Source organism: Rhincodon typus, chromosome 33 (assembly GCF_021869965.1).
Source record: "Rhincodon typus isolate 14 chromosome 33, sRhiTyp1.1, whole genome shotgun sequence".
NCBI lineage: Eukaryota > Metazoa > Chordata > Chondrichthyes > Orectolobiformes > Rhincodontidae > Rhincodon > Rhincodon typus.
Genome location: NC_063364.1, coordinates 35,077,424 through 35,101,621, shown reverse-complemented (window position 1 = coordinate 35,101,621; position 24,198 = coordinate 35,077,424). Strand labels below are relative to the sequence as shown.

General features: G+C 43.3%; 1 protein-coding gene across 1 annotated transcript in view; it reads left to right on the top strand.

Annotated features, from left to right (window-relative positions):
• The window catches only part of sqor (sulfide quinone oxidoreductase), a 35,288-nt gene extending 19,665 nt beyond the window's left edge, over positions 1 to 15,623 (top strand). Inside the window, exons 3-10 of the mRNA XM_048616121.1 lie at positions 1,952 to 2,122; positions 2,233 to 2,286; positions 4,530 to 4,724; positions 5,207 to 5,416; positions 6,335 to 6,518; positions 8,055 to 8,122; positions 12,232 to 12,410; positions 15,023 to 15,623. Coding sequence (XP_048472078.1) covers positions 1,952 to 2,122; positions 2,233 to 2,286; positions 4,530 to 4,724; positions 5,207 to 5,416; positions 6,335 to 6,518; positions 8,055 to 8,122; positions 12,232 to 12,410; positions 15,023 to 15,080 — 1,119 coding nt within the window. The 3' untranslated portion in view covers positions 15,081 to 15,623. The remainder of the gene's footprint in view (positions 1 to 1,951; positions 2,123 to 2,232; positions 2,287 to 4,529; positions 4,725 to 5,206; positions 5,417 to 6,334; positions 6,519 to 8,054; positions 8,123 to 12,231; positions 12,411 to 15,022) is intronic.
• Positions 15,624 to 24,198: the final 8,575 nt, after the last annotated feature.

Genomic DNA, 24,198 nt, shown 5'->3' with positions numbered 1-24,198 from the left:
CTCACTAAACAACCCCAGGCCCAGTGATGAGATATTCCTAATGAAAACCGACAGAACTGAGGATGCTGTAAATCAGGAACAAAAACAAAGTTGCTGGAAAAGCTCAGCAGGTCTGGCAGCATCTGTGAAGGAAAAAAGAGTTAACATTTCGGGTCTGGTGACCCTTCCTCAGAACCGGACCCGAAACGTTAACTCTGTTTTTTCCTTCACGGGTGATGAGATATTCCTGGTTGGTAGGCAGTGCTGTTCACTGCTCACCACATCAGTGTTAGTGAAGGAGCAGAGAATCCTGTGGGACATCAGCAGCTCTGCCTATCGTCCTGATCCATTTCACCAGTTTCTACCTCAGCTGCTGCTTTTTGCAAAACATCCGGATCCAATCGGCCTCACACGAAACAAATATCGCTTAATGTTGGTACCGTCGACTATAACCGTCATCTTACAATGAACAAGAACAAAGAAAATTACAGCACAGGAACAAGCCCTTCGGCCCTCCAAGCCTGCGCCGATCCAGATCCTCTATCTAAACCTGTCACCTATTTTCCAAGGATCTGTATTCCTCTGCTCCCTGCCCATTCGTGTATCTGTCTAGATACATCTTAAACGCTATCGTGCCCGCCTCTACCACCTCCGCTGGCAACGCGTTCCAGGCACCCACCACCCTCTGCGTAAAGAACTTTCCACGCATATCTCCCTTAAACTTTTCCCTTCTCACCTTGAAATTGTGACCCCTAGTAATTGAATCCCCCACTCTGGGAAAAAGCTTCTTTGTATCCACCCTGTCTATACCTCTCATGATTTTGTACACCTCAATCAGGTCCCCCCTCAAACTCCATCTTTCTAATGTAAATAATTCTAATCTACTCGACCTCTCTTCATAGCTAGCGCCCTCCATACCAGGCAACATCCTGATGAACCTCCTCTGCACCCTCTCCAAAGCATCCACATCCTTTTGGTGATGTGGTGACCAGAACTGTACACAGTATTCCAAATGTGGTCGAACCAAAGTCCTATACGACTGTAACATGAATGTGTCTCATGCATTGTTTGGTCAGTACCCTCCAGCTGCATCCCCTCTGTCACCCCTCCAAACTCAGTCCCTCTAATTTAGACACTCTTGCATTACCTCTGACACTTTCATCTTTGCCCCCCCATCAATAGCTATCTGCAGCTACAAAGTCCCACTCTTTGCTAGTCTCTCCAATAACTCCTCACCATCAGCCCCTCCTTTAAGCACCTTTTTGTTTTGCATCTGTCCAATCTTTCTTCACCCTTTTTTAGGTTTCCTTTCCAGCACTGTCCCGGTGAATATCTTGGCTGCTCTCATTGGCTTTCATGTGCTTTCAGTAACAGTGATATGGTCATTGTGCTAATTCAGCAAGGCTGCTCCTATAATACACGCCCAGTTCATAAACTTGCTTTTATGACTTTGGGAGCAGTTGTCATACAATAGAGCTCTGGGCTAGTTATAAAACTATGTACCATGAGCTTTGTGGAAGGTTATAGGATGTGGTTTGACTGCTGTCTTTAGAACTTATTGGTGAACCAAGTGGCTTACCCTTTACTGTAAATATTAGAAAGGAGTTTTGCAAACATTGGCATAATTACTTCAGTATTTGGCAGCTGTGAGCAGAGTGACATTGGTTCCAACAATGTCTTTGAAAGAAGTGTCTAGAGAGGGTCATTAGACCTTAACCATGTTGGTGCAGAGGCCAGGACCTCAGGCTGCTTCACACTGTTTAAGCACAACATGAGCATCTTCATTTCAATATTTATAACATATTGAAAATGACAGAAATTGTTGCACTTTCCAAACCTCCTCCCACTGAGTTGGTTTACTTCTGTTGGAATTGGTCATTGGGGAATACTGTGGCAATGGCATCAAAGGGAGAAAGTGTTTCATTGTCTTTTGTTTTACTCTTTCAATGTCTTTGTTGGGTGTATCTTTCAGAAGCATTACTATCAGCCCATGTGGACCCTGGTGGGTGCTGGAGCTAAACCACTGAACAAATCAGGGAGATCAACAGCCAGTGTTATCCCATCAGGAGTCACATGGATCAAGTCCAGTGTTCAGGAATTTGATCCAGACAAGAATCTTGTTCGTAATGACGACGGCACACAGGTGAGAGACAATGGGTCAGCTGATTCTCAGGTGGGATCTGGCAATGTTCAAATCTTCTCACTGTCAGAATTGGGAAGGCTCATTTTACTAATTCATTATTTTTCTTTTAGGTCTCCTACAAATACTTGATTATTGCGTTGGGATTGCAGCTGCAATATGAAAAGGTATTTTTTTTATTGTTTTCTCAGATTTGGGGATTCCCATAAGCATGTATTTTCAGTTAATACTTGAGTTTCTAACTTGGGCTTTCATTACAAACATTGATTAAATTTCCATAGGTAATAAAGCAGTATCCCACTTCCTATCATATTATGTTCCTCAACTGATGAATGCTAAGTATGAGCATTCATTAAAAAGACATCCCTTTTACCAGTTCCTGGACGTTGTGGAGTAGGGGAGGGGTGTGAGCGTAGGCATGTAGAGAGAAGAGCAAGGGGCAATATTTGATTATTTAAATTGTCTTTTTGGAAGCTGAGACTTGAATCTCGTAAATGTTTAATTTCTCGGGGTGGTCATTACTAATGATCATTTGTGAACTATTCATCCCTCAATATTTCTGATTGCACGTTATAACCTGTCACTTTGATCGAGGACAGTAAGTTAGTGAAATCTATGCCAAGTCTATTAGCACACGCTAACAGTTTGCTATTAGCAACAACCAGTTTCTATGTGGCTGCCACAGGTTTCTGCCCATATCACTTTGTACTAATGGCAGAATCAGTCTTGTCCTTTCATCCATGGTCGTATAGCAAAACCTAGGCCATGAAATCTGCGTCCCTCTCGTGTACACTCCTGTGTTCTCCCTCTACCCCTCTCCTCCGGCTATCAGCAGTTTCCTGTTTCTCCCACATTGTTCTAACACTGAATACATCTGAGGTGTTACAAACCATTCTATTGGCCATTCCTTCCGTGGAAGTAGTCCATGGTCAGTGTTTGATTGGTGAGATTTTTGGTTGATTGGCCATTGGTTGAATAGCATTACAACTTTGTAAAGTTGCTCCAATCTGTTGTTACATATGAGACTGTGAATTGTTACATTCAAGCACTTCTACTTTTCAGCTGCTGAGGTTCTGTATGTGGGAAAGGTCGAGTCAGCAGCTGTCAGATTAATGTGGGAGTGGGAGTGAATGGCAGACAATCACAATGTAAACACAGATTTTATCCAAGGAAAATACATACCCTAGGAATTTTTGACAGATTTACGTTTGACAAGTTTGAAGGGGTTTCCTGTTCAGTGTTTAACAATGACCCATAAGTCTATTAATTATAATCCACATGCAATAAATTTGTATGATCCACCATTACCCGACGAGGTCAGATATGAGGTGTGTCTCAATCCTAGCCTCAGCCTCCAGAAGCTGTGCCAAGAGCTGTACCAGAGCAAGTCAGAGGTAGGAATGCTGCAGCAAGTAACTCACCTCTTCTCTTTCCTGCCAACCTCCTCACTGTCCACCATCTACCTGACACAAGTCAGGAGTGTGATGGAATACTCCCCACTTGTCTGGATGGGGGTAGCTCCAACAACACTCGAGGAGCTCAACACCATCCAGGACAAAGCAGCCTGCTTGTTTGGCACCATATCCTCAAGAATCCACTAAAATGAAACAAAGAACAGCAGATGTAGGAAATCTAAAGCAAGAACAAATCATCGGAGAAACTCAGCAGGTCCAGCAGCATCTATGGAGAGAGAGACTGAGTTAACGTCAGAATTATTCTGTGAAGGGTAACTGGGCTCAATGTTAACTCACTCTTCTCTCCATAGATGCTGCTGGATCTGCTGAGTTTCTCCAGCATCCTCTGTTTTCACTCTGTGCTCTGGAGGGTCAGGACCGAGGAGCACCATCCTGCTGGGGACAATGGAGCCGGTTAATGGTTGAACTGTTTGTGTCCTTGCGTGTATAACATTAAAAGCTGGGTAGTTCTCCTCAAGCCCCTGGGCCAACATTTATCTGGGTGTTTCATTGCTGGTTGTGGGACTTGGCTGTGATAAATTGGCAGCAACATTTCTTACCTGTTTTATAAATAGAAATTTCTCTTCAGAAAGGAAGTTTTCCTCTATTAGCACACAAATAAAATCCATCCATACTCCTCCACTGATCTTCAATTAGATTGTTGCAAGTTAGACACCGGTAACAGCATTTTCAAGGGCTGTCATTCCTGCAGCTTCCCATGTTCCCAGCAATGGTGGTGTTCACTTTCCTGCTCTGAAATGTAAATCCTTTGTGTGTAAACAATGACTTTCCACTGATTAATGGCAGAAGCTGTACATTGTGGGTGTATGAGTGATTCAAGGAATGCAAAGTCCCACTGTGATCGTTTCAGTCAATGTTCCTTCTGAACCTTGTTTCCAGTCAGACAGCAATGTGGGTGCCTCTAATGAACATTTATTTTTCATTTTATTTTTCAGATTAAGGGACTTCCTGAGGGGTTCAATGATGGTAAAATTGGCTCGAACTACTCTGTAAATTTTGTTGAGAAAACCTGGAAAGCCTTACAAGATTTTCGTGAGGGAAATGCCATTTTTACCTTTCCCAATACACCCGTTAAATGTGCTGGGGCTCCACAGAAGATCATGTATCTGTCTGAGCACTACTTCAGGAAGGTAACCAACTCATTTGATCTGTCTAAATTTGACTTAGCGTACATGTTCCAAATCTTTTCAAATGTTTAGTGACACCATTTTGGGCAAGAACATGAAGACAGAACTTGACCAGGAGAGTCACTGTGGAAGCTCAATGCTGGTGAATTTTGCACTGTCTTGATGTTACAAGTAAAGAATTTGAGGTTTGTGATTAACAAGTAGTCTGAGATGAAAGGTTCACAGTGTCTCCTTCACTAACCCCTGTTCTTATCAATCCGAGTCAGATGGTGCAGGCAAAAGAAGGTGCTCAATGTAAATGCTACCTTAACATTAAGCACGTCTTCCTGTTGGAGACTGGAAATTGGTATAGTATGTGCAAAGGCTTCTGTCCTTGAGGTTTAATTCTTTTCAATAGGCACACAATGCATTTCATCTGTGCACTGATATTAAATATTGCAATTACTTTGTGTCACTGCTGAATTCTTAATCTTTCTGGTTCTAAGACTGGGAAACGGCCAAAAGCAAATGTAATCTACAACACTTCACTGCCAGTGATCTTTGGAGTGAAGAAATATGCAGATGTTCTTCTGGAGATTGTTAAGACCAGGAACATTGAAGTGAATTACAGATTGAATCTTATCGAAGTTCACACAGACAAGCAAGAAGCTGTATTTGAAAAATTGGACCATCCAGGGGAAACCAAGACATTTCAGGTTTGTTTTGATGATTTAATCTCTGGCATGCTTCTCTCACCCCATTCTTTCCTTCACCTGTTCTCCTTGCCCAGGGGCTCTGCCTGATGGCAAGCTGTTGGCATGAAACAGTGAGGGACCCATGTTGACTATTTCACAGGTGGAATGTGTGTGCGTGCTCATGTGCAAGCTTGTACACTTTATCCAAATGTTGCAAACACTTTATTTATGTTGGAATGGTTTCTGACCTTTTGAGGCTTCCTCACTCATTGAGTCATAGAGCTGTACAGCACGGAAACAGACCCTTTGGTCCAACTTGTCCATGCAGACCAGATATTCTAAATAAATCTAGTCCCATATGCCAGCATTTAGCACTTCCTATTCATATACCCATCCAGATGCCATTTAAATGCTGTACTTGTACCAGCCTCCTCCACTTCCTCTGGCAGCTCGTTCCATACAGGCACCACCCTCTGCGTGAAACAGTTGCCCTTAAGATCCCTTTTAAATCTTTCCCCCTTCTCTTAAACCTTTGCTGTCTTGTTTTGGACTCCCCCGCCCCAGGGTAAAGACTTTGTCTATTTATCCTATCTATGCCCCTCATGATTTTATAAACCTCTTTAAGATCACCCCTCAGCCTCTGACGCTCCAGGGAAAATAGCCCCAGCCTGTTCAACCTCTCCCTGTAGCTCAAACCCTTCAACCCTGGCAACATCTTTGTAAATCGTTTCTGAACCCTTTGGTTGAGTGATCTCAGAATGCAGTGGTGGGGGTGGAGGTGGAGGGGGTGTGTGTAGCCACATTGTCTGGAGAGACTGGGGGGCAGATTTGCAAAGCAGTTTACTAAAAGACCATGTGCTTTGAATGATGCTCCTGTTGTACAGACATTTCCTCTGTCTTTCCAGAGACTGTAGCCTTTCTTTCTTACTATGTTCACAGTACGAGATGCTACATGTCACTCCTCCAATGGCACCTCCTGAAGTGATTCAGAAAAGTCCATTAGCTGATGCAGGAGGCTGGCTTGATGTAAACAAAGAGAATCTACAACACTGCAGATACTCCAATGTGTTTGGTATTGGAGACTGCACCAATTTGCCAACATCGAAAACTGCAGCAGCAGTCGGTAGGTTTGAAGCTGTACTAGCATTGGTACAGATTCTCAATGGAGTGGATAGCCACTTTGAAAAGTAAGTGTCTTGGGTCAGATTGTCAATGAGATGTCTCAAAGTGGTAGGATTGTACAGAGCTAAGGAAGGAGGAAAGAGCAGTGAGTCACTGACCATGAGGTGCACAGTCACAACAAAGGGATCTAAAGGAAAGAAATGGAAATGTGTGTAAAGGTTGTGCACTTGCTGGTTAATGAGTAAGTGAGTTAGGTATTCTCCTAGCAGCACAGAGCAGGAATAAATTCATGATGTGTAATTCTTCTCAATCTGTTACTGAAATAAACCCAAACTGTACTGAGAAACTACTGTCTTCACAGGGTAAAGATTTCCATTCACTGTGCAGACGCAACATTCCCTCTTTAACAAATGTTAGAAATACTAGCAGCCTGGAACCTCTGCAATGTCTGACTTCAGAGAAATGGCTTTGAGTGTTTTTTTTTAAGCAGACAGTGAGTAGTTAAAAGCCAAGATTAGTTTTTGCACTGTGTGTGTGTCAAGTTGCAGATGATGCAATGACCTTTGATGCTATACCATAATTTCCCAGGATCTGCTGGAGGTAGTGGACTTAATGTCTTTTGCGATAAAATTCAAGTATAATCTGCCTTTTGAGCAACACCAGTCTAGATGTCTGATGTGGGATTTTTAAAGTACAACTGTGATCAGGGCCAGTGGCTGTAGATCCAGTGGTCCAGGAAAAGAATCTGAAGGAATAGCACTATTGGCTGCTCAATCAGATTTATAATCGTGTGATCTCAAACAGATTAGATTATGATAAAAGTCCTGAGACACTCTGAACTTCGCTGCTTACCCTTCTCGTGTTTCTGGTTCGGGAGCGATTATTAAAGTGGATGCTGATGGATTGTAACCAGGGTAGAAGGAGTTAAGTCATTTGATACAATGTTTTCTGTGCATATATTAGTGACTGTTTGACTGTAAATCTTTTAGTTTACCAAATGCTGGGAAATGTAACAGAACATATTGTTTTGTTAAAGTCTTAACACACAGCTCATGCTTCTGCTTAGATGTTAAAGGACAGGCTGTGCAGTAAAGCAATGAGCTGAATGGGCAGTTGGCATTTGTATACAAGCTGATCTCCCATCATGCTCCTGCTTCACCTTCACATTTTTGTCCAGTTCTTCCTCCAGTATTCTACTTTGAACAAAGCAGGGTGGGTCTGATAAGGTTTTTCGTTCAACTCCCCTCCCTCTGCTGTCGGCTATAGGAGGAGCTTGCAGAGTTTGAAGAAACTTTTACTTCCTCTCAGGATAAGGAAGTAGAATCAGGTTTGAAATTTATTGTTACATGGGAGTCAAATAATTTGAATCTACAAAGATTTAAAAGAGTGAACTTAAATATGCAAATAACTTCAGCTACAATCGCTAAAGGAGGGGTTGAGTATAAGAGGCAGGGGAAGGTAGATTTACTGGGAGCAGTTGCTGCTTAATCTGCATCGCACATTAAAAGTTATTAAACATCTTGATTTATTCCTTCAGCTGCACAGTCTGCAGTGCTCAGTAAGACCATTTCATTGGTAATGAAGAACCAGAAGCCAACACATAAGGTAGGAGCTTTTTCACATCAGCATCTCCATCCTGATCCACGTACAATATCTGGCCTGACGTTTCCTCCCCCCAACACACCCCCCCCCCCCCGCAATAGCTGCCCTGACACCCCTGCACACGTGTTCATCCTCGTTTCATCAACTGGGAGCCCAAGGCTAATGAACATGATTCAGCTTCTTGCAGCCCTTTCATGATTATGTACTTCTCCAATTAAAATGAGATCAAAGTAATCAAACCAATGTACTGGTGTGGAAAAGGCCAGTCAGCCCCTCATGCCCATTCCATAATTCAGTAAAATTGTGGTTGATCAGGTCTCAATTCCCATCCTGGCCTCATATCCTTTGATTCTCTTCCAGAGTCCAACTGTCTATTGGTCTCGGCCTTGAATATATTCATCTACAATTGCACAGACACAATTCTGTGGGAGAGAATTCTCAGTAAAACAAAATTCCTCCACTGTCCAACATGGTGAGCCCCTTCTCCTGAGACAATGAGGCTGTGTTATACACCCTCCAGCTGGGATAAAACAGACCTTCAGTGTCTGTCCTGTCATAGTCTCTCATGGTTTTTATAGATTTCAATCACAAAACTTGCTGAGGTTTCTAAACTCCAGTGAGCATTAACTCATTCATCTCTGTCTCTGCTCATGGGAGATCCCCTCTCATCCTTCAGTCAGTCAAGTGGTTCCTCCTTTTGGTCAGGAGACCAGACCTGCCTCCTCACTGGTGGATAGTTGCTACCTTCACCAACCACAGTTCATGTGTTCGCATAGACCCACAATGCCCTGAGGGAGGGATTTCCAGGATTTTGACCCAGCAACACACAGCTGTGGATGGTATCACATCTGCAGAAAGGGAGGTCATGGAAGAGGGTTTGTCCACTGAGTCAGTATGGGTGGAAGTCAGAAACAGGAAAGGAGCAGTCACTTTATTGGGAGTTTTCTATAGCCCCCCGAGTAGCAACAGAGGCACTGAGGAACAGATTGGGAGACAGATTTTGGAAAGGTGCAGAAGTAATAGGGTTGTTTTCATGGATGACTTCAACTTCCCTGATATAGACTAGAACCTCCTAAGTGCAAATAGTTTGGATGGAGCAGATTTTGTCAGGTGTGTCCAGGAAGGATTTCTGACTCAGTATGTAGATAGGCCGACTAGAGGGGAGGCCATATTGGATTTGGTGCTTGGCAACGAACCAGGTCAGGTGTCAGATCTCTCGGTGGGAGAGCATTTCGGTGATAGTGATCACAACTCCCTGACTTTTACTACAGTCATGGAGAGGGATAGGAGCAGACGGTATGGGACAGTATTTACTTGGGGGAGGGGGAATTACAATGCTATTAGACAAGAACTATGGAGCACCAGTTGGAATCCGATGTTCTCGGGGAAATGCATGATAGAAATGTGGAGGTTGTTTAGGGAGCAGTTGCTACAGGTACTGGACAGGTTTGTCCCACTGAGGCAAGGAAGGGATGGTAAGGTGAAGGAACCTTGGATGACAAGACATGTTGAACACCTAGTCAAGAGGAAGAAGGAAGCTTACTTAAGGTTGAGGAAGCAGGGATCGGACAGGGCTCTAGAGGTCTAAAAGGTAGCCAGGAAGAAACTGAAGAATGGACTTAGGAGAGCTAGAAGTGGGTATGAGAAAATCTTGGCGGGTAGGATCAAGGAAAACCCCAAGGTATTCCAAGAGGATGGCCAGAGTGAGGGCAGAGCTGATGAGGGACAGTGTAGGGAACTTATGCACAGAGTCGGAGGAGGTAGGGGAGGTCCTTAATGAATACTTTGCTTCAGTATTCACCAGTGAGAGGGACCTTGACATTTGTGAGGACAGCATGAAACAAGCTGATATGCTCGAACAGGTTGATGTTAGGAAGGAGGATGTGCTAGAAATTCTGAAAAACATGAGGATAGACGAGCTCCCTGGGCCAGACAGGATATACCCAAGATTCCTTCTTTCAAGAAAGGGAATAGGGATAATCCTGGGAATTACAGACCAGTCAGTCTTTCTTCTGTGGTGGGCAAATTATTGGAGAGGATTCTGAGAGATAGTATTTATGATTATTTGGAAAAGCACAGTTTGATTAGAAATAGTCAGCATGGCTTTGTGAGGGGCAGGTCATGCCTCACAAACCTTATTGAATTCTTTGAGGATGTGACAAAACACAACGATGAAGACAGAACAGTGGATGTGGTGTATATGGATTTTAGCAAGGTATTTGATAACGTTCCCCACGGTAGGCTCATTCAGAAAGTAAGGAGGCATGGGATTCGGGGAAATTTGGCTGTCTGGATACAAAACTGGCTGTCCAATAGAAGACAGAGGATGGTAGTAGATGGAAAGTATTCAGCCTGGAGCTTGGTGACCAGTGGTGTTCCACAGGGATCTGTTCTGGGGCCTCTGCTCTTTGTGATCTTTATAAATGACTTGGATGGGGAAGTGGAAGGGTGGGTTAATAAGTTTGCCGATGACACGAAGATTGGTGGACAGCGTGGAGGGCTGTTGTAGGCTGCAACAGTACATTGACTGGATGCAGAGCTGGGCAAAGAAGTGGCAGATGGAATTCAACCCAGAAAAGTGTGAAGTGATTCATTTTGGAAGGTCGAATTTGAATACAGAATACAGGGTTAATGGCAGGATTCTCGGCAGTGTGGAGGAACAGAGGGATCTTGGGGTCCGCGTCCAAACGTCCGTCAAAGTTGCAACCCAAGTTGATAGGGTTGTAAAGAAGGCATATGGTGTGTTGGCTTTCATTGGCAGGGGAATTGAGTTTAAGAGCCGTGAGGTTATGCTGCAGCTCTATAAAACTCGGGTTAGACCACACTTGGAATATTGTGTTCAGTTCTGGTCACCTCATTATAGGAAAGATGTGGAAGCTTTAGAGAGGGTGCAAAGGAGATTTACCAGGATGCTGCCTGGACTGGAGGGCAGGTTTTATGAGGAAAGGTTGAGGGAGCTAGGGGTCTTTTCATTGGAGCGAAGAAGGATGAGAGGTGACTTGATAGAAGTGTACAAAATGATGAGAGGCATAGATAGCGTGAATACCCAGAGACTTCTTCCCAGGGCGGAAATGACTATTATGAGGGGCATAAGTTTAAGGTGATTGGAGGAAGGTATAGGGGAGATGTCAGAGTTAGGTTCTTTATACAGAGTGTGGTGGGCATGTGGAATGCGCTGCCGGCAGTGGTAGTGGAGTCAGATACTTTAGAGACTTTTAAGTGACTCTTGGATAGGCACATGGAGGATAGTAAAATGTAGGGTAGATTGATCTTAGTAGGGTAATAGGTCTGCACAACATCATTGGCTGAAGGGCCTGTACAGTTCTGTAGTGTTCTATGTTAACAGAGAAGGAACAGCGATATATTTCCAAGTCAGGATGGGGAGTGGTTTGGAGGCAAACTTGCAGGGGGTGGTGTTCCCATGTATCTGCTGGTCTTGCCCTTCCAAATGGAAAATGTCATGAGTTTGGAACTTTTGAAACGCATCCACAGTGCGGCGCTTCCTCGGCACTGACCCTCTGGTGTGGCGCAGCACTCCCTAAGTGCTCTCGCGATAATGGATGCCTTGAAAAGGATTTTTAAGAACACTGTTTACAGTGGTGTGATGTCATAGACACAGACAGTCTGTGCTTTCTGATGCTATTGTATGTTCCATACACAGTGACTGAGTGTGAGGCTGGTACTTTTTATACTGGAGTGTCACAGGTCAGGACACCAGGAAGCTGTCTTAGAGATACAGATCTGTCTGCTCTGGAATCCCTGCTGTGATTTAACATTGTCTGTCCTCTCACACAAAAGATCCCATGACACACATGACTCCAGATGTGGTTGAATTTTAACTGCTCTCTGCACTACTAGGAATGGGTAATAATGCTGACCTACCCAGCCATGCCCATATCCTGGGGATAAAGGAGGTTCTTACCAATGGCCTGTGACTGTCCTTTAACGATCATCATGACATCGTGACTTGTGGCAGCATTTCCTAGATTACATCAGTGACTACATTTTCAGGAAACTTTATATTTGGGTGTAAAGGGTTTTGGGACCCTGGGTTTGAATCATTTTGCGGTTCACCATAACAAGGTTGTTTGCTGAATTGTGTTTGTTTTCAGTACGATGGCTACACGTCCTGCCCACTGGTTACTGGTTACAATCGCTGCGTGTTAGCCGAGTTTGATTATGAAGCACAGCCATTGGAGACCTTCCCTTTTGACCAGGGCAAGGAGAGGAGGAGCATGTTCCACATGAAAGCAGATCTCATGCCCCCTCTTTATTGGTATGCGCTCCTCAAGTAAGTCCAATCTTTTAATTATTTTTCTTTCTTATTTTCCCTGCTTTTTATAAGATAAACAATGTATAATAACACATTAATGATGAATGTCGATACTCTGCCTGGAGATATTTATTGGAGATGGACATGAACCTTTGTGGTGAGTTATGGCCAAACAAAATGGGCAATTGTCACAAGCACTAATTATTCTCGGGATGAGAAACTCTGATCCTGAGGATAATCAATGTTTGTGACAATTGGGGCCGGCACAGTGAGGATGGTCTGCCTGCTGTGCGCATCCTCCATTACTACTTACAATGTCATTAGTTATTGGGAATGGTCTGGTTTTAGTGATTCAGGGAGACGCTTACCAGGTGATCTTTTTAACTGCTTCTAATCAGAGAATGTACAGAGAGGATAAACACTGACCTCAATCAGTTGAGCCAACGGATGTGATTCCTCAACAGGAAATCTGGAATGTCCAGGAGAAGGGGCTCTGTTTATTTTGAATGGCAGTCAGTGAATGACACTGATTCTGTAGAAACATAGAAAACAGGAGCAGGAGCAGGCCATTTGGCCCTTCGAGCCTACTCTGCCATTCAGTAATGACCGTGATTGTTCCTGCTTTCTCCCATACCCTTAGATCCCTTAATCCCTGAGAACTACATCTAACTCCATCTTGGAAACATTCAATGGTTTGGCCTCAACTGCTTTCTGCAAATTCTACTGGCTAACCACTCTATGGATGAAGAAATTTCTTGTCATCTCAGTCCTAAACAGCCTACCCTGTGTCATTAGACTGTGATCCCTGGTTCTGGACCCCGTGGGCATTGGAAACATCTATGCTGTGTTTACTGTGTCTAGTCCTGTTAGAATTTTATATGTCCCTATAGGATTGCCTCCTGCCAGTTCCATGAATATAATCTGAACTGATCCAGTCTCTCTCCATTCATCAGTCCTGCCATCCCCAGATAAACCTTGCATTACAGGGAGTGTTAGCCACTACAAGCTACAGTGTTAATGAGTGAGTGATAGTTTCTGGAAAATGTGTGATGCTGAATAAGATTGGTGTCTCCACTAACTGGTCAAGTCAGGGACTTGTCAACTCAGGTTTGTGCAACATGATCAGCACATATTACTCTACTCCAGGTCCCAGTTTTAACCCTCTCCCACTAACATGGCTGAGATGATCTTCTCAATCTGCTAAATTCCCATGTATACAAGCGCAATGCACTCAATTCCTCTTCATCAGACATTCCTCCAAAACTGGGATCAGCCAAGTGAACCTTTTCTGGACTGCTCCAATGCCACTGTATCTTTCCACACCCTGTTCGTACTGTTCCAGCTGCAGTCTCACTAGTGCCTTCTGTAGTTTTAGCAAGGCCTCCCTACGTTTACACTCCATTCTCTTTGAAATAAAGCCCAAGGGGTGGGTGTGGGTTTGGGTTTAGGTTGTGGTGGTTAGGGAGGGGGTATGGACTTTCTTGGACTTGGGAGAATACTCCTCCTGGTCCATATGAACAGTGTAAAAATTGAACGTGCCTTTGGTTGGGATTACTGACAAACCCCAAAGTCATTTGGGCAGTCGGTTTGACATAAATTTCCATGCAGAAGAGTTCATTGTTATGAAGCAGTATTGTACACAATCGGGAATAATTAGCCTTCCCCACCAAGGAAGAAACTTGCTTTTAGGAATTAGTTGAAACAACTTCAACGATGAAGTTCAATGCAGATAATTGTGAGATGATTTATTTCAGTCGGAGGGAATGTGGAGAGACAGTTACAAACTAAAGGATGCAACTCTAAAGGGGTTGAAGAAGCAGAGGGATTTGAAGATTTATGTGCACAGGTCAGGATAGGTTGAGAGCATGGTTAATAAAACATGCAGAACCCTATAGTCTATGCGTAGGGGCATAGAACACTGGAGCTCACTAGAGTATTGTGTCCGGTTCCAGGCACCACACTTTAGGGAACATGAGTGGAGCAGAAGAGGTTTAGGACAATGGTTTCAGGGATGAGGAACTTCCACTACTGAAGATAAATTGAAGAAACTGGAACTGTTCTCCTTGAAGAGAAGGCCGAGTGGAAATCTGAGTGAAGTATTTAAAATTGTATGTTCTGGACAAAATCCGAAAGGAGAAATTGTTCCCACTTCTGGAAGGATCAAGAACAAGTGGGCAAATATTTAAAACAAAAGCAATAAAAGTGATCTAAGGAAACATTTTCAACAGAGTGGTTAGGATCTGGAATGCACTGTATGGTGAAAGCAGGTCCAATCGAGGCATTCAAAAGGGAATTAGATGATTAATTGAAAAGGAACTATGTGCAGGATTTCCAGGAGAAGGCAGGTGAATGGTATTTAAAGTGAGATGCTCACTTGGAAAGCTGGCACAAACACAATGTGCTGAATGCACTCCTGTGTAGCTGACCAGTTTGTGACATTGATTCCTGCATTAGATGTGTTCAAGATTTATGAAGAACAAATTAGGAATAAAACTAACGTCTAATTCTAAATCAAAACTCACCTGTTTAATGTAACATCTGGATTTAGTTAGCATAAACAGGGCTAGGTGTGTAGCATTAACAATCCCTGAGTGTTGACTACATTCTCCAATTTTTTTCTGTTTTTCAAGGGGACTTTGGGGAGGTCCGAAACCTCTGAGAACATTGATGCACCTTGGTATGAAGTAAAGGATGTTCTTCAATTGTAATCTCTGTTCAGCAACCACGAACATCTCTCTCATGCACTGGTCCTCTCTGAACTGAACTGCAAAACTATACGGGTATTCTGGCATTATCCTGTGAATTCAAAATGAAATTACTGAATAGTTATCCAAAATAATAAAATTCCTTCAACTTGCTGGAGCTAGATGCTAGAAATAGTTTTGTAATTGTGCATCTCATCAATAAGGTTTGTTCCATTTTCTTCAGCATTGACTGTAGTTCATGTTCTAAGCTCAGAATTAGATCCAGTGTTTGCCACTTAATGAGCAAACACTCCTATCATTAACAAAACCGTCACTTATTCTTCCAAAAGTGTTCCTAATTTTCATTTTAAAAGCAGATCAACGTACAAACACTGCTTGCTGTTTCAGATCATTGGCCTGAAAGCTTCTGCTGAAAATTTAAACTCTAATATTAAAGCTGCAAAATTCAGAAGGAGAACAGTCAAGAAACTACGATTGTTCAGAACTTTGACTATAATAAACAATAAAGTTGCATTTCTACCATTTACCTGAAATGACTGGTTAATTTCATCGTAATGTTTGAGAGACAGCCAGACACGATGGTTCAGTGGTTAGCACTATCTCACAGCGCCAGGGACCCGGGTTTGATTCCACTCTTGGGTGACTGTCTGGAGTTTGCACATTCTCCCCATGTCTGTGTGGGTTTCTGCCGGATGCTCCGGTTTCCTCCCACAGTCCAAAGATGTGTGGGTTAGGTGCGTTAGCCATGGGAAATGCAGGGTTACAGGGATAGCGTAGGGTGGGATGCTGTTCAGAGGGTTGGTGTGGACTTGTTGGGCTGAATGGCCTGTTTCCACACTGTAGGGGTTCTATTCAAATATTCACTGAATAGCAGTTGTGGATGTTTAAGCAGACAGCTATTTCATTATGGGTTCAAATCCAAAGCAAGTTACAACATGTGATGTAGTGAGAAATTTTATGATGTGATGATTGAACTAACACCGTATTAGGAACATTTCTAGTGTACAAATGTCAATTTGTAGGGGACACAGGTTTAAGGTAAAAGGGGGTAGGTTTAAAGGACATGTCAGAGGCAAGTCTTTTTACACAGAGGGTGATATGTGCCTGGAAAACACTGCCAGAGGAGGTGGTGGAGGAAGTGGAGACAATAGCAACATTTAAGAGACGTCTCAACAGATATGAAAAGGCAGAGAAGGGATACAGACCATGTAGAGGCAAAAGGTTTTTAGTTGAGAAAGGCATCATGAATCAGTGCAGTCTTAGTGGGTGGAAGGGTCTGTTCATGTGCTGTGCTGTTCTTTGTGTTAATTAAAACTCTTTTCAGATGTTTGTGCAGTTGTAACTAGTTATGCAGAGCTTGTTTTTGAGATCAGTGAGTTAAGTATCTATATCTTGATTGTAAAACAATGTCAGTGCTTTTTTGTTTGAAACCACCTCCCTCTGCAGCATTTGAGTCTGTACAACAATTCCCAGCTAGCCCCAGCACAAGTGTTGAAAGGAATTTAATTAGTATTTGGTTTCTTTGAAGCCACAAGTTTGGAATATACTGAGAATTATAGGTCCTTTTAAATAAACATGATGGTCATTGAACAGTATGATCACCACTAGCACATGATGAATTTTAAAACCTTTAATAGGGTTGAAGTGCTGGGGAGCATTCTGACCAGCTTCATCCTGGTGACTTTCATTAACTGTAGAGTAAGGGACAGGTCACAATTAAAACAAGCCACCGTTTATTCATGGGAGTGTGGTAAAAATAAGCAAATGTCACATGTTTGAAGCAGGAGAATTATTTGAGATGAAAGGCACCAGTTTTTAATCAGTAGGTCATTAAAGATACTGATTAAGAATAAAAAAAAGTCCATGTTGTGTTGAACTGATGGTTTCTGTGAAAGAGCAGGACGGGCACAATACAGCCTCTTCTCTCGTGAGATTATCAAACAGTGAATCATCATTCTCCTCCAACATTTCAGCAATTGATCTTTGAAATGACCTGACTACAATTAGCTGCTCACCCACATGTTTACTCTCCAGCTGGGAATCCCCTTGTTCACCTGACTGGAAATGTCAGGAACTGAATCTTTAGTGTGGGTCAGCTGCCACCTGCTGTAACTGTGAATAATTCATAACATTCTTATGTTATAGTTTATTGGGTGTAGGCAGAAATGTGGATTTGAGATTACAATCAAATCAGCCGTGGATTTATTGAATGGCAGAGCAGGCTGAATGGCCTACCCCTGTTTCTTGTTTGTAGGCTCGGAAGGTAGTGGCTTGGGGATGGACAGCAAGTGAAAGAATTAAAATAGCTCGTTATGAGAAGTTCATAGGATATGCTCATTTATAAATCAAGCATTAATGAGAAGATTTTCGCAGGCACAACAATTCTGTCTAAATACTCCACAGGATTTCCTGATGTAATTTTGCTTGAAGATGAATGGAGACTCCCTGCAAAAATCCTGTCTCTGGATTGTAAATCTGGGAAGGTCACAACTGATGACAAAATACTGAGAATCCTGAGTAGGGTCTTGCATGTCCCAGCTGCAGACAGTTAATACTGACTCTACTGTTGAGCTACATTTACGAGAGCAGAGAAGGCGCTGTGCATTCACTCCAGTGAGACCAAGGGAGAACATGAAAGCACAGAGCAAGACAAGTGTCAACAATAATTGTCCACACACAAGGATTTATTGACATTTACCTGAAAAACCATCTGATGTAATTGAGTAACTGATCTCACTCATTATCATTGGGATTCCTTGAAAATTCCTTTAATTACTGAATTGTTTTTGAGGTGGGGAGTTGGTTGGGGGGGTGTGCAACAAGCAGTTCATATTCTCCATCCACTCTCCCACACAGGCACTGGCACTGAAATCTGTGAAAGGCAGCAGCTTGGGTCCCAGGCAGGCTGCACTGAGGAAGCGCAGCTTGGTATGTTTAAAAACCTCCCAAATTCCTCCTCCGAGGTAAAGAGTCCAATTGAATGAACCCAAGAGAAGAGCGAACCCTCCTACATGAGTCACAAAAAGTCTAGTATCCATGCTCAGTGGGTAATGTAGAGGTCAAATGGAATGTTGTTCTCTAAAGAGAATGGAGTATAAACATAGGGAGGTTTTGCTGAAACTATACAAGCACTATTCAGATCCCTTGATTGAAGGTAAGATATACTGGCACTGGAGGCAGTTCACTGGGTTGATCCCAGGTGTGGAGGGAACTGTCTCATGAGGAGAGGTTGTGTAGGTCTGGGCCTATAATCACTGGATTTTCAAAGAGTGAGGGGTGACCTTGATGGAATGTGCAAGATTGTTAAGAGGAGTTAACAGGGCACATGTGGAGAGGTTGACTGGTTGTGGGAGAGTCTAGGATCAGAGCGCATCATCTCGGAGTGAGATTTCACACATTAAAGACGGAGGTGAGGAGCGATTTCTTCTATCAGAGGGGAATAAATCTGTACTTTTTTTTTTAACCACAGAGGGCTGTCAAGGCTGACATCAAGAAGGAAATCAAGGTTATGGGGGAAATAAACAGGAAAGTGGAGTTGAGGATTATCGGATTGGTGGCTCAATGGTCAGCACTGCTGCCTCACAGCACCAGGGACCCGGGTTCGATTCCAGCCTCGGGTGACTGTCTGTGTGGAGTTTGCACGTTCTCCCTGAGTCTGTGTGGGTTTCCTCTAGGTGCTCTGGTTTCTTCCTGTAATCCAATGAGGTGCAGGTCAGGTGGATTAGTTGTGCTAAATTGCCCCTAATGTCCAGGGATGTGCAGACTAGGTGGATTAGCTGTAGGAAATGTGGGGTTACGTGGATAGGGTAGGATGCTCTTCAGAGGGTTCAGTGGACACGATTAATCAAATAGCCTGCTTCTACATTCTCATTGAATGGCAGTGCAGACTTGATGGGCTGAATTGCCTACTGCTCCTATGTCGTAAGGTTTTGTGAATGAGTGAGTTTGTACCAGGGGTTTGTGAGTGTGAGAGTAAGAACCAGAAGAATGTGAGAGAACTGGACACAGACACACCACACCCTCACTCTCTGTCATACCCTACTCGCCAAAAACTGAACCACAAAGCAAACTTGGAGATGAGGAAAGGTGACTGGCTTCCAAATCCCACTTCCATATGAATTCTGCTGAGGCCAGCTGGAAGTGTGTCCCACTCGAGGAGAATGGCAGATCAGTGTTAGTTAAACCCAACTGTGTCATTTTATCTACGTCTCTACACCCTGTCCTGGTGCTCAGGACCTGGGGCCTTGTCTGTCTGTGTGTCTCTATCTCTCTCTCTTTATCTGCTTCATTAATAAAAGGCAAAAAAAAAGGTTTTATTGGTTAGATCAGCTACATGACACTTTTTAATGGTCATTTAATAACTTTGAGGGAAGCTGCAATGACGGTGATTTGTAAGAACCAGAAGTAGGCCATTCAGCCCGCTCCACTGCTCAACAAGATCACGGCTGATCTTTTCGTGGCCTCAGTTCCACTTACCCAACTTCTCACCATAACCCTCAATTCCTTTATTATTCAAAAGATTATCTATCTTAACTTTAAAAACATTCAAAGAGGAAGCCTCAACTACTTCACTGGGTAGGGAATTCCACAGATTCACAACCCTTTGGGTGAAGAAGTTCCTCCTCAATTCAGTCCCAAACCTGCTTCCCCCTAATTTTGAGGCTATTCCCTCTTGTTCTAGTTTCACCTGCCAGGGGAACAAACTCCCTGCTCTGTCTTATCGATTCCCTTCATAATCTTATATGTTTCTGCAAGATCCCCCTCTGCCCCTTATTCTTCTAAATTCCAATGAATATATTCCCAGTCTACTCAGTCTCTCCTTATAAGCCAATCCTCTCAACTCTGGAACCACCCTAGTGAACCTCCTCTGCACCCCCTCCAGTGCCAGTACATCCTTTGTCAAGTAAGGAGACCAAAACTGTACACAGTACTCCAGGTGTGGCCTCACCAGCACCCTATACAGCTTCAACATAACCTCCCTGCTTTTAAACTCAATCCCTCTGTCAATGAAGGACAAAATTCCATTTACCCTCTTAATTAGCTGTTGTACCTGCAAACCAACCTTCTACAATTCATGCATAAGGACACCCAGGTCCCTCTGCATAGCAGCATGCTGCAATTTTTTACCATTCAAGTAATAGCCCCTTTTACTGTTCTACCTACCAAAATGGATGACTTCACATTTATCAACATTGAATTCCATCTGCCAGACCTTTGCCCACTCACTTAAACTATCTATATCCCTCTGCAAACTTTCAGAATCCCCTACACACTTTGCTCTACCACTCATCTTAGTGTCATCTACAAACTTTGACACGCTACATGTGGTTCCCAACTCCAAATCATCAATGTAAATTATAAATAATTGCGGTCCCAGCGCTGATCCCTGAGGCACACCACTAGCTACTGTTCACCAACCAGAAAAACACTCTTTTATCCCCACTGTTTGTTTCCTGTTAGTTAACCAACCCTTGATCCATGTAAATACATTTCCTGTAACACCGTGCACCTTTATCTTATGCAGCAGCCTTTTGTGCAGCGCCTTGATGAATGCCTTTTGAAAATCCAGATAAAGTACATCTACTGGGTCCCCATTGTCCACTGTGCTTGTAATGTCTTCATAGAATTCCAGCAAATTAATCAAGCATGACCTGCCTTTCATGAACCCATGCTGCATCTGCCCAATGAGGCAATTTCTATCTGGATGTCTTCCTGTTTCTTCCTTGATGATAGATTGAAGCATTTTCCCCTTTACAGAGGAGAACATACAGAAGTTAAGCTAACTGGCCTATAATTCCCCATGTTTTGTCTATCTGCTTTTTTAAACAGTGGCATCACATTTGCTGTTTACCAGTCTGCTGAATATGCCCCAGAGTCCAGCAAATTTTGGAAAATTAGCATGAGTGCATTTACTATTACACCTGACATCTCTTTTAGTACCCTGGGCTGCTTTCCAACAGGGCCAGGAGACTTGTCAATCTTTAATAACAGCTCATCAAGCCCTTGAATGAGAAAAAAATTGCCCCTCAGGGATAAGTTTGGGCACCATTATAACACTTCTCATAGCCTCAAGTTGGTGAAATTTTCTTTCCCAAAATGTTTTGCAACTGGAGAGTTCAGGGCAAGCACAGAAAGGTGTCCAAACCCAAACCATGGATTTACAAAAGGGAAATCATGCTTGACAAATCTTTTGGAATTTTTCAAGGAAACAACTAGTACAGTTGATGAGGGGGAGCCCAGTGGTTATTTGGACCTCCAGAAGGCTCTCGACAAAGTCCCACATTTGGGATCAGTGTGTGAAATTAAAGCACATGGGATTGAGGGTTATGTACTGAAAGGATAGAGAACTGTTTAGCAGACAGGAAACAAAGACTAGGAATAATTGGGTCATTTTCTGAGGGGCAAGTAGTGTCTCGTGGGATGCTGCATCGATCAGTGCTTGGACCCCAGATATATACATATTACTGATTTGGATGAGGGAACTATGCATGATATCTTCAGATTTACAGATGATACAAAGCTGGGTGGGAGGGTGAGCTGTGAGGAGGATGCAGAGATGCTTTAGTGTGATTTGGATAAGTGACTGGGCAAATGTATGGTGGCTGATGCAGTTTAATGTGGATAAATGTGACTGGTAGCAAGAAGGAAGGCAGATTATAATCTAAATAGTGACATTGGGAAATAGGAAGGTGCAATGAGACTTGGGTGTCCTCTTACATCAGTCACTGATGATGTTCAATGCAGATGCAGCAGGCAGTGAAGAAGGCAAATGGTATGTTGGCCTTCATAGTGAGAGGATACGAGTACAGGGGCAGGGATGTCTTGCTGCAATTATATAGGACTTGGTGAGGTTACTCCTGGAATATTATATGCAGTTTTGATCTTCTCTGGGGAAGGGCATTTTGGGTACAGAGGGAGTGTAACAAATGTTTACCCAGACTGAATCCTGGGATAACAGGACTGATTCATGAGGAGAGACTAGGTTAGGACTATATTCACCGGAGTTTAGAAGAATGAGGGGGTGATCTCATAGAAACCTATGCCAGTCTAACAGGACTAGACAAGGTAAACCCAGGAAGAAGTTAACTTATGACCAGAGAATATGGAATCAGGGGTCACATTCTAAGGATGACACCATTTAGAACTGAAAATTTCTTCAGACAGAGGGTGCTGAATTTGTGGAACCCATTGCCGCAGAGGGCTATGGATGCAAGTCATTAAGTTATTTAAAACAAGGATAGATAGGTTCTTGATTAGAAAGGGGATCAAAGGTTACATGGAGAAGGCAGGAGAATTGGGTTGAGAAACATATCAATCACGATGGAATGGCAGGCAGACTCGATGGGCTGAATAGTCTGATCCTGCTCCTCTAACTTGTGGTCTCATAAAGACAAATTTCTTCAATCTGAGAGTGCCAAGCTTCTGGAATTCTGCATTGTTGTATATCTTGAAGTCCGCCTTGAGAACCCTCACCCAAAGATCAGAGGCTGAATTCCTTGACCGCTGAAGTGTTCCTGACTGGGAGGGAACATTCCTGTCTGGCGATTGTTGTACGGTGTCTGGGATGCCCTCATAGGAACAGGATACAATGCTCAACTCATCGATTGCCAGTTCTGGCATGCCACAGCGAAAAACCACAATGACCTCCTGAAAAGACAGACACCGGATACGACTGACAAAGTACCCTTTGTCATCCAGTACTTTGCTGCCTTCGACAAGTCATCGGTGATAATGAACATCTCGTCAAGATCTTCTCTATGCCTCCACCTCTCGCCTTCAAACAACCGCCAAACCTTATAAAGACCATCGTTCGCAGCAAACTACCCAGCCTTCAGGACAACATTGACCACAACACCACACAACCCTGCCATGGCAATCTCTGCAAGACATGTCTGATCATCGACATGGACACTACCATCACATGTGGGAACACCACCCACCACATTCATAGCTAATATTCATGTGAGTCAGCAATGTTGCCTATCTCATACGATGCAGGCAAGGATGCCCTGAGGTATGATATGTTGGCAAGACCATGCAGACACTACAACAACAGATGAATGGACACCATGCAACAATTGCCAGACAGGGATGTTCCCTCCCAGTCAGGGAACACTTCAACGGTCAAAGACATTCAGCCTCTGATCTTTGGGTAAGCGTTCTCCAAGGCTGCCTCCGAGATACACAATAAAGCAGAATCACCGAGCAGAGACTGATAGCTAAGTTCCTTACCCATGAAGATGACCTCAACTGTGATCTTGGGTCCATGTTGCACTACATGTGACCCCACCCCACTGTTCTGTGTCTGTAAAATCTTCTTTATTTTTGTGTTTTGACACCATTATCTTGATAAATTGTTATGATCTCTACCTTAATTAGTTTGTACAGTTTTGGATTACTGATTACTTTGGTTAGGCCCTCGGCATGTGACTCTTGTACCTATCATGTTATCCCAGTCATATAGTGTGTCTCCAGCATCACCTTATTTTTGTTTTTTGTAATTATCCCTCTGCCTCATTTAATCGGATTATAGGTCATCTCTTCGCTTGTAATTCAGCTCTAAACACTTTACTCACATCATCTGGCACTCTTGGTCACCTGCAGAGACTTATTATCTGACACTACACTCACACCATGTGCATAATCTTTTGATGTCTCTGCCCTTGATCTCTCTGTCTATAAATTCTGGGCCTGTGTGCACTTCTCTCTCACTGTACTTGATGAAGGGGCTTTGCTCTGAAAGCTTGAACTGCAAATAAACCTGTTGGACTGTAACTTAGTGTTGTGTGACTTCTGACTATGATCATAATGTATGGTGGGACAGGCTTGAAGAGCTAATGGTCTACTAGTGCTTCTGTGTTCCTCTACCTGCACTGGCCTGGTTCTGACCTTGTCCATTTAATCAAAGTGCAATGGCTTTTTCTTACTCTTGTTCCCTCTGGTGCTTGCTAAGGATCTATTGATACGAAAACACAGACGAAAATACAAATTAGGAGCAGAGATTGGCCAGTCAGCCCCTCAAATTTCACATTCTCATTTACTCCTGATGACCCCGTTAAATCTACTACCAACAAACAAAATCGAACTACCATTTAAATCGC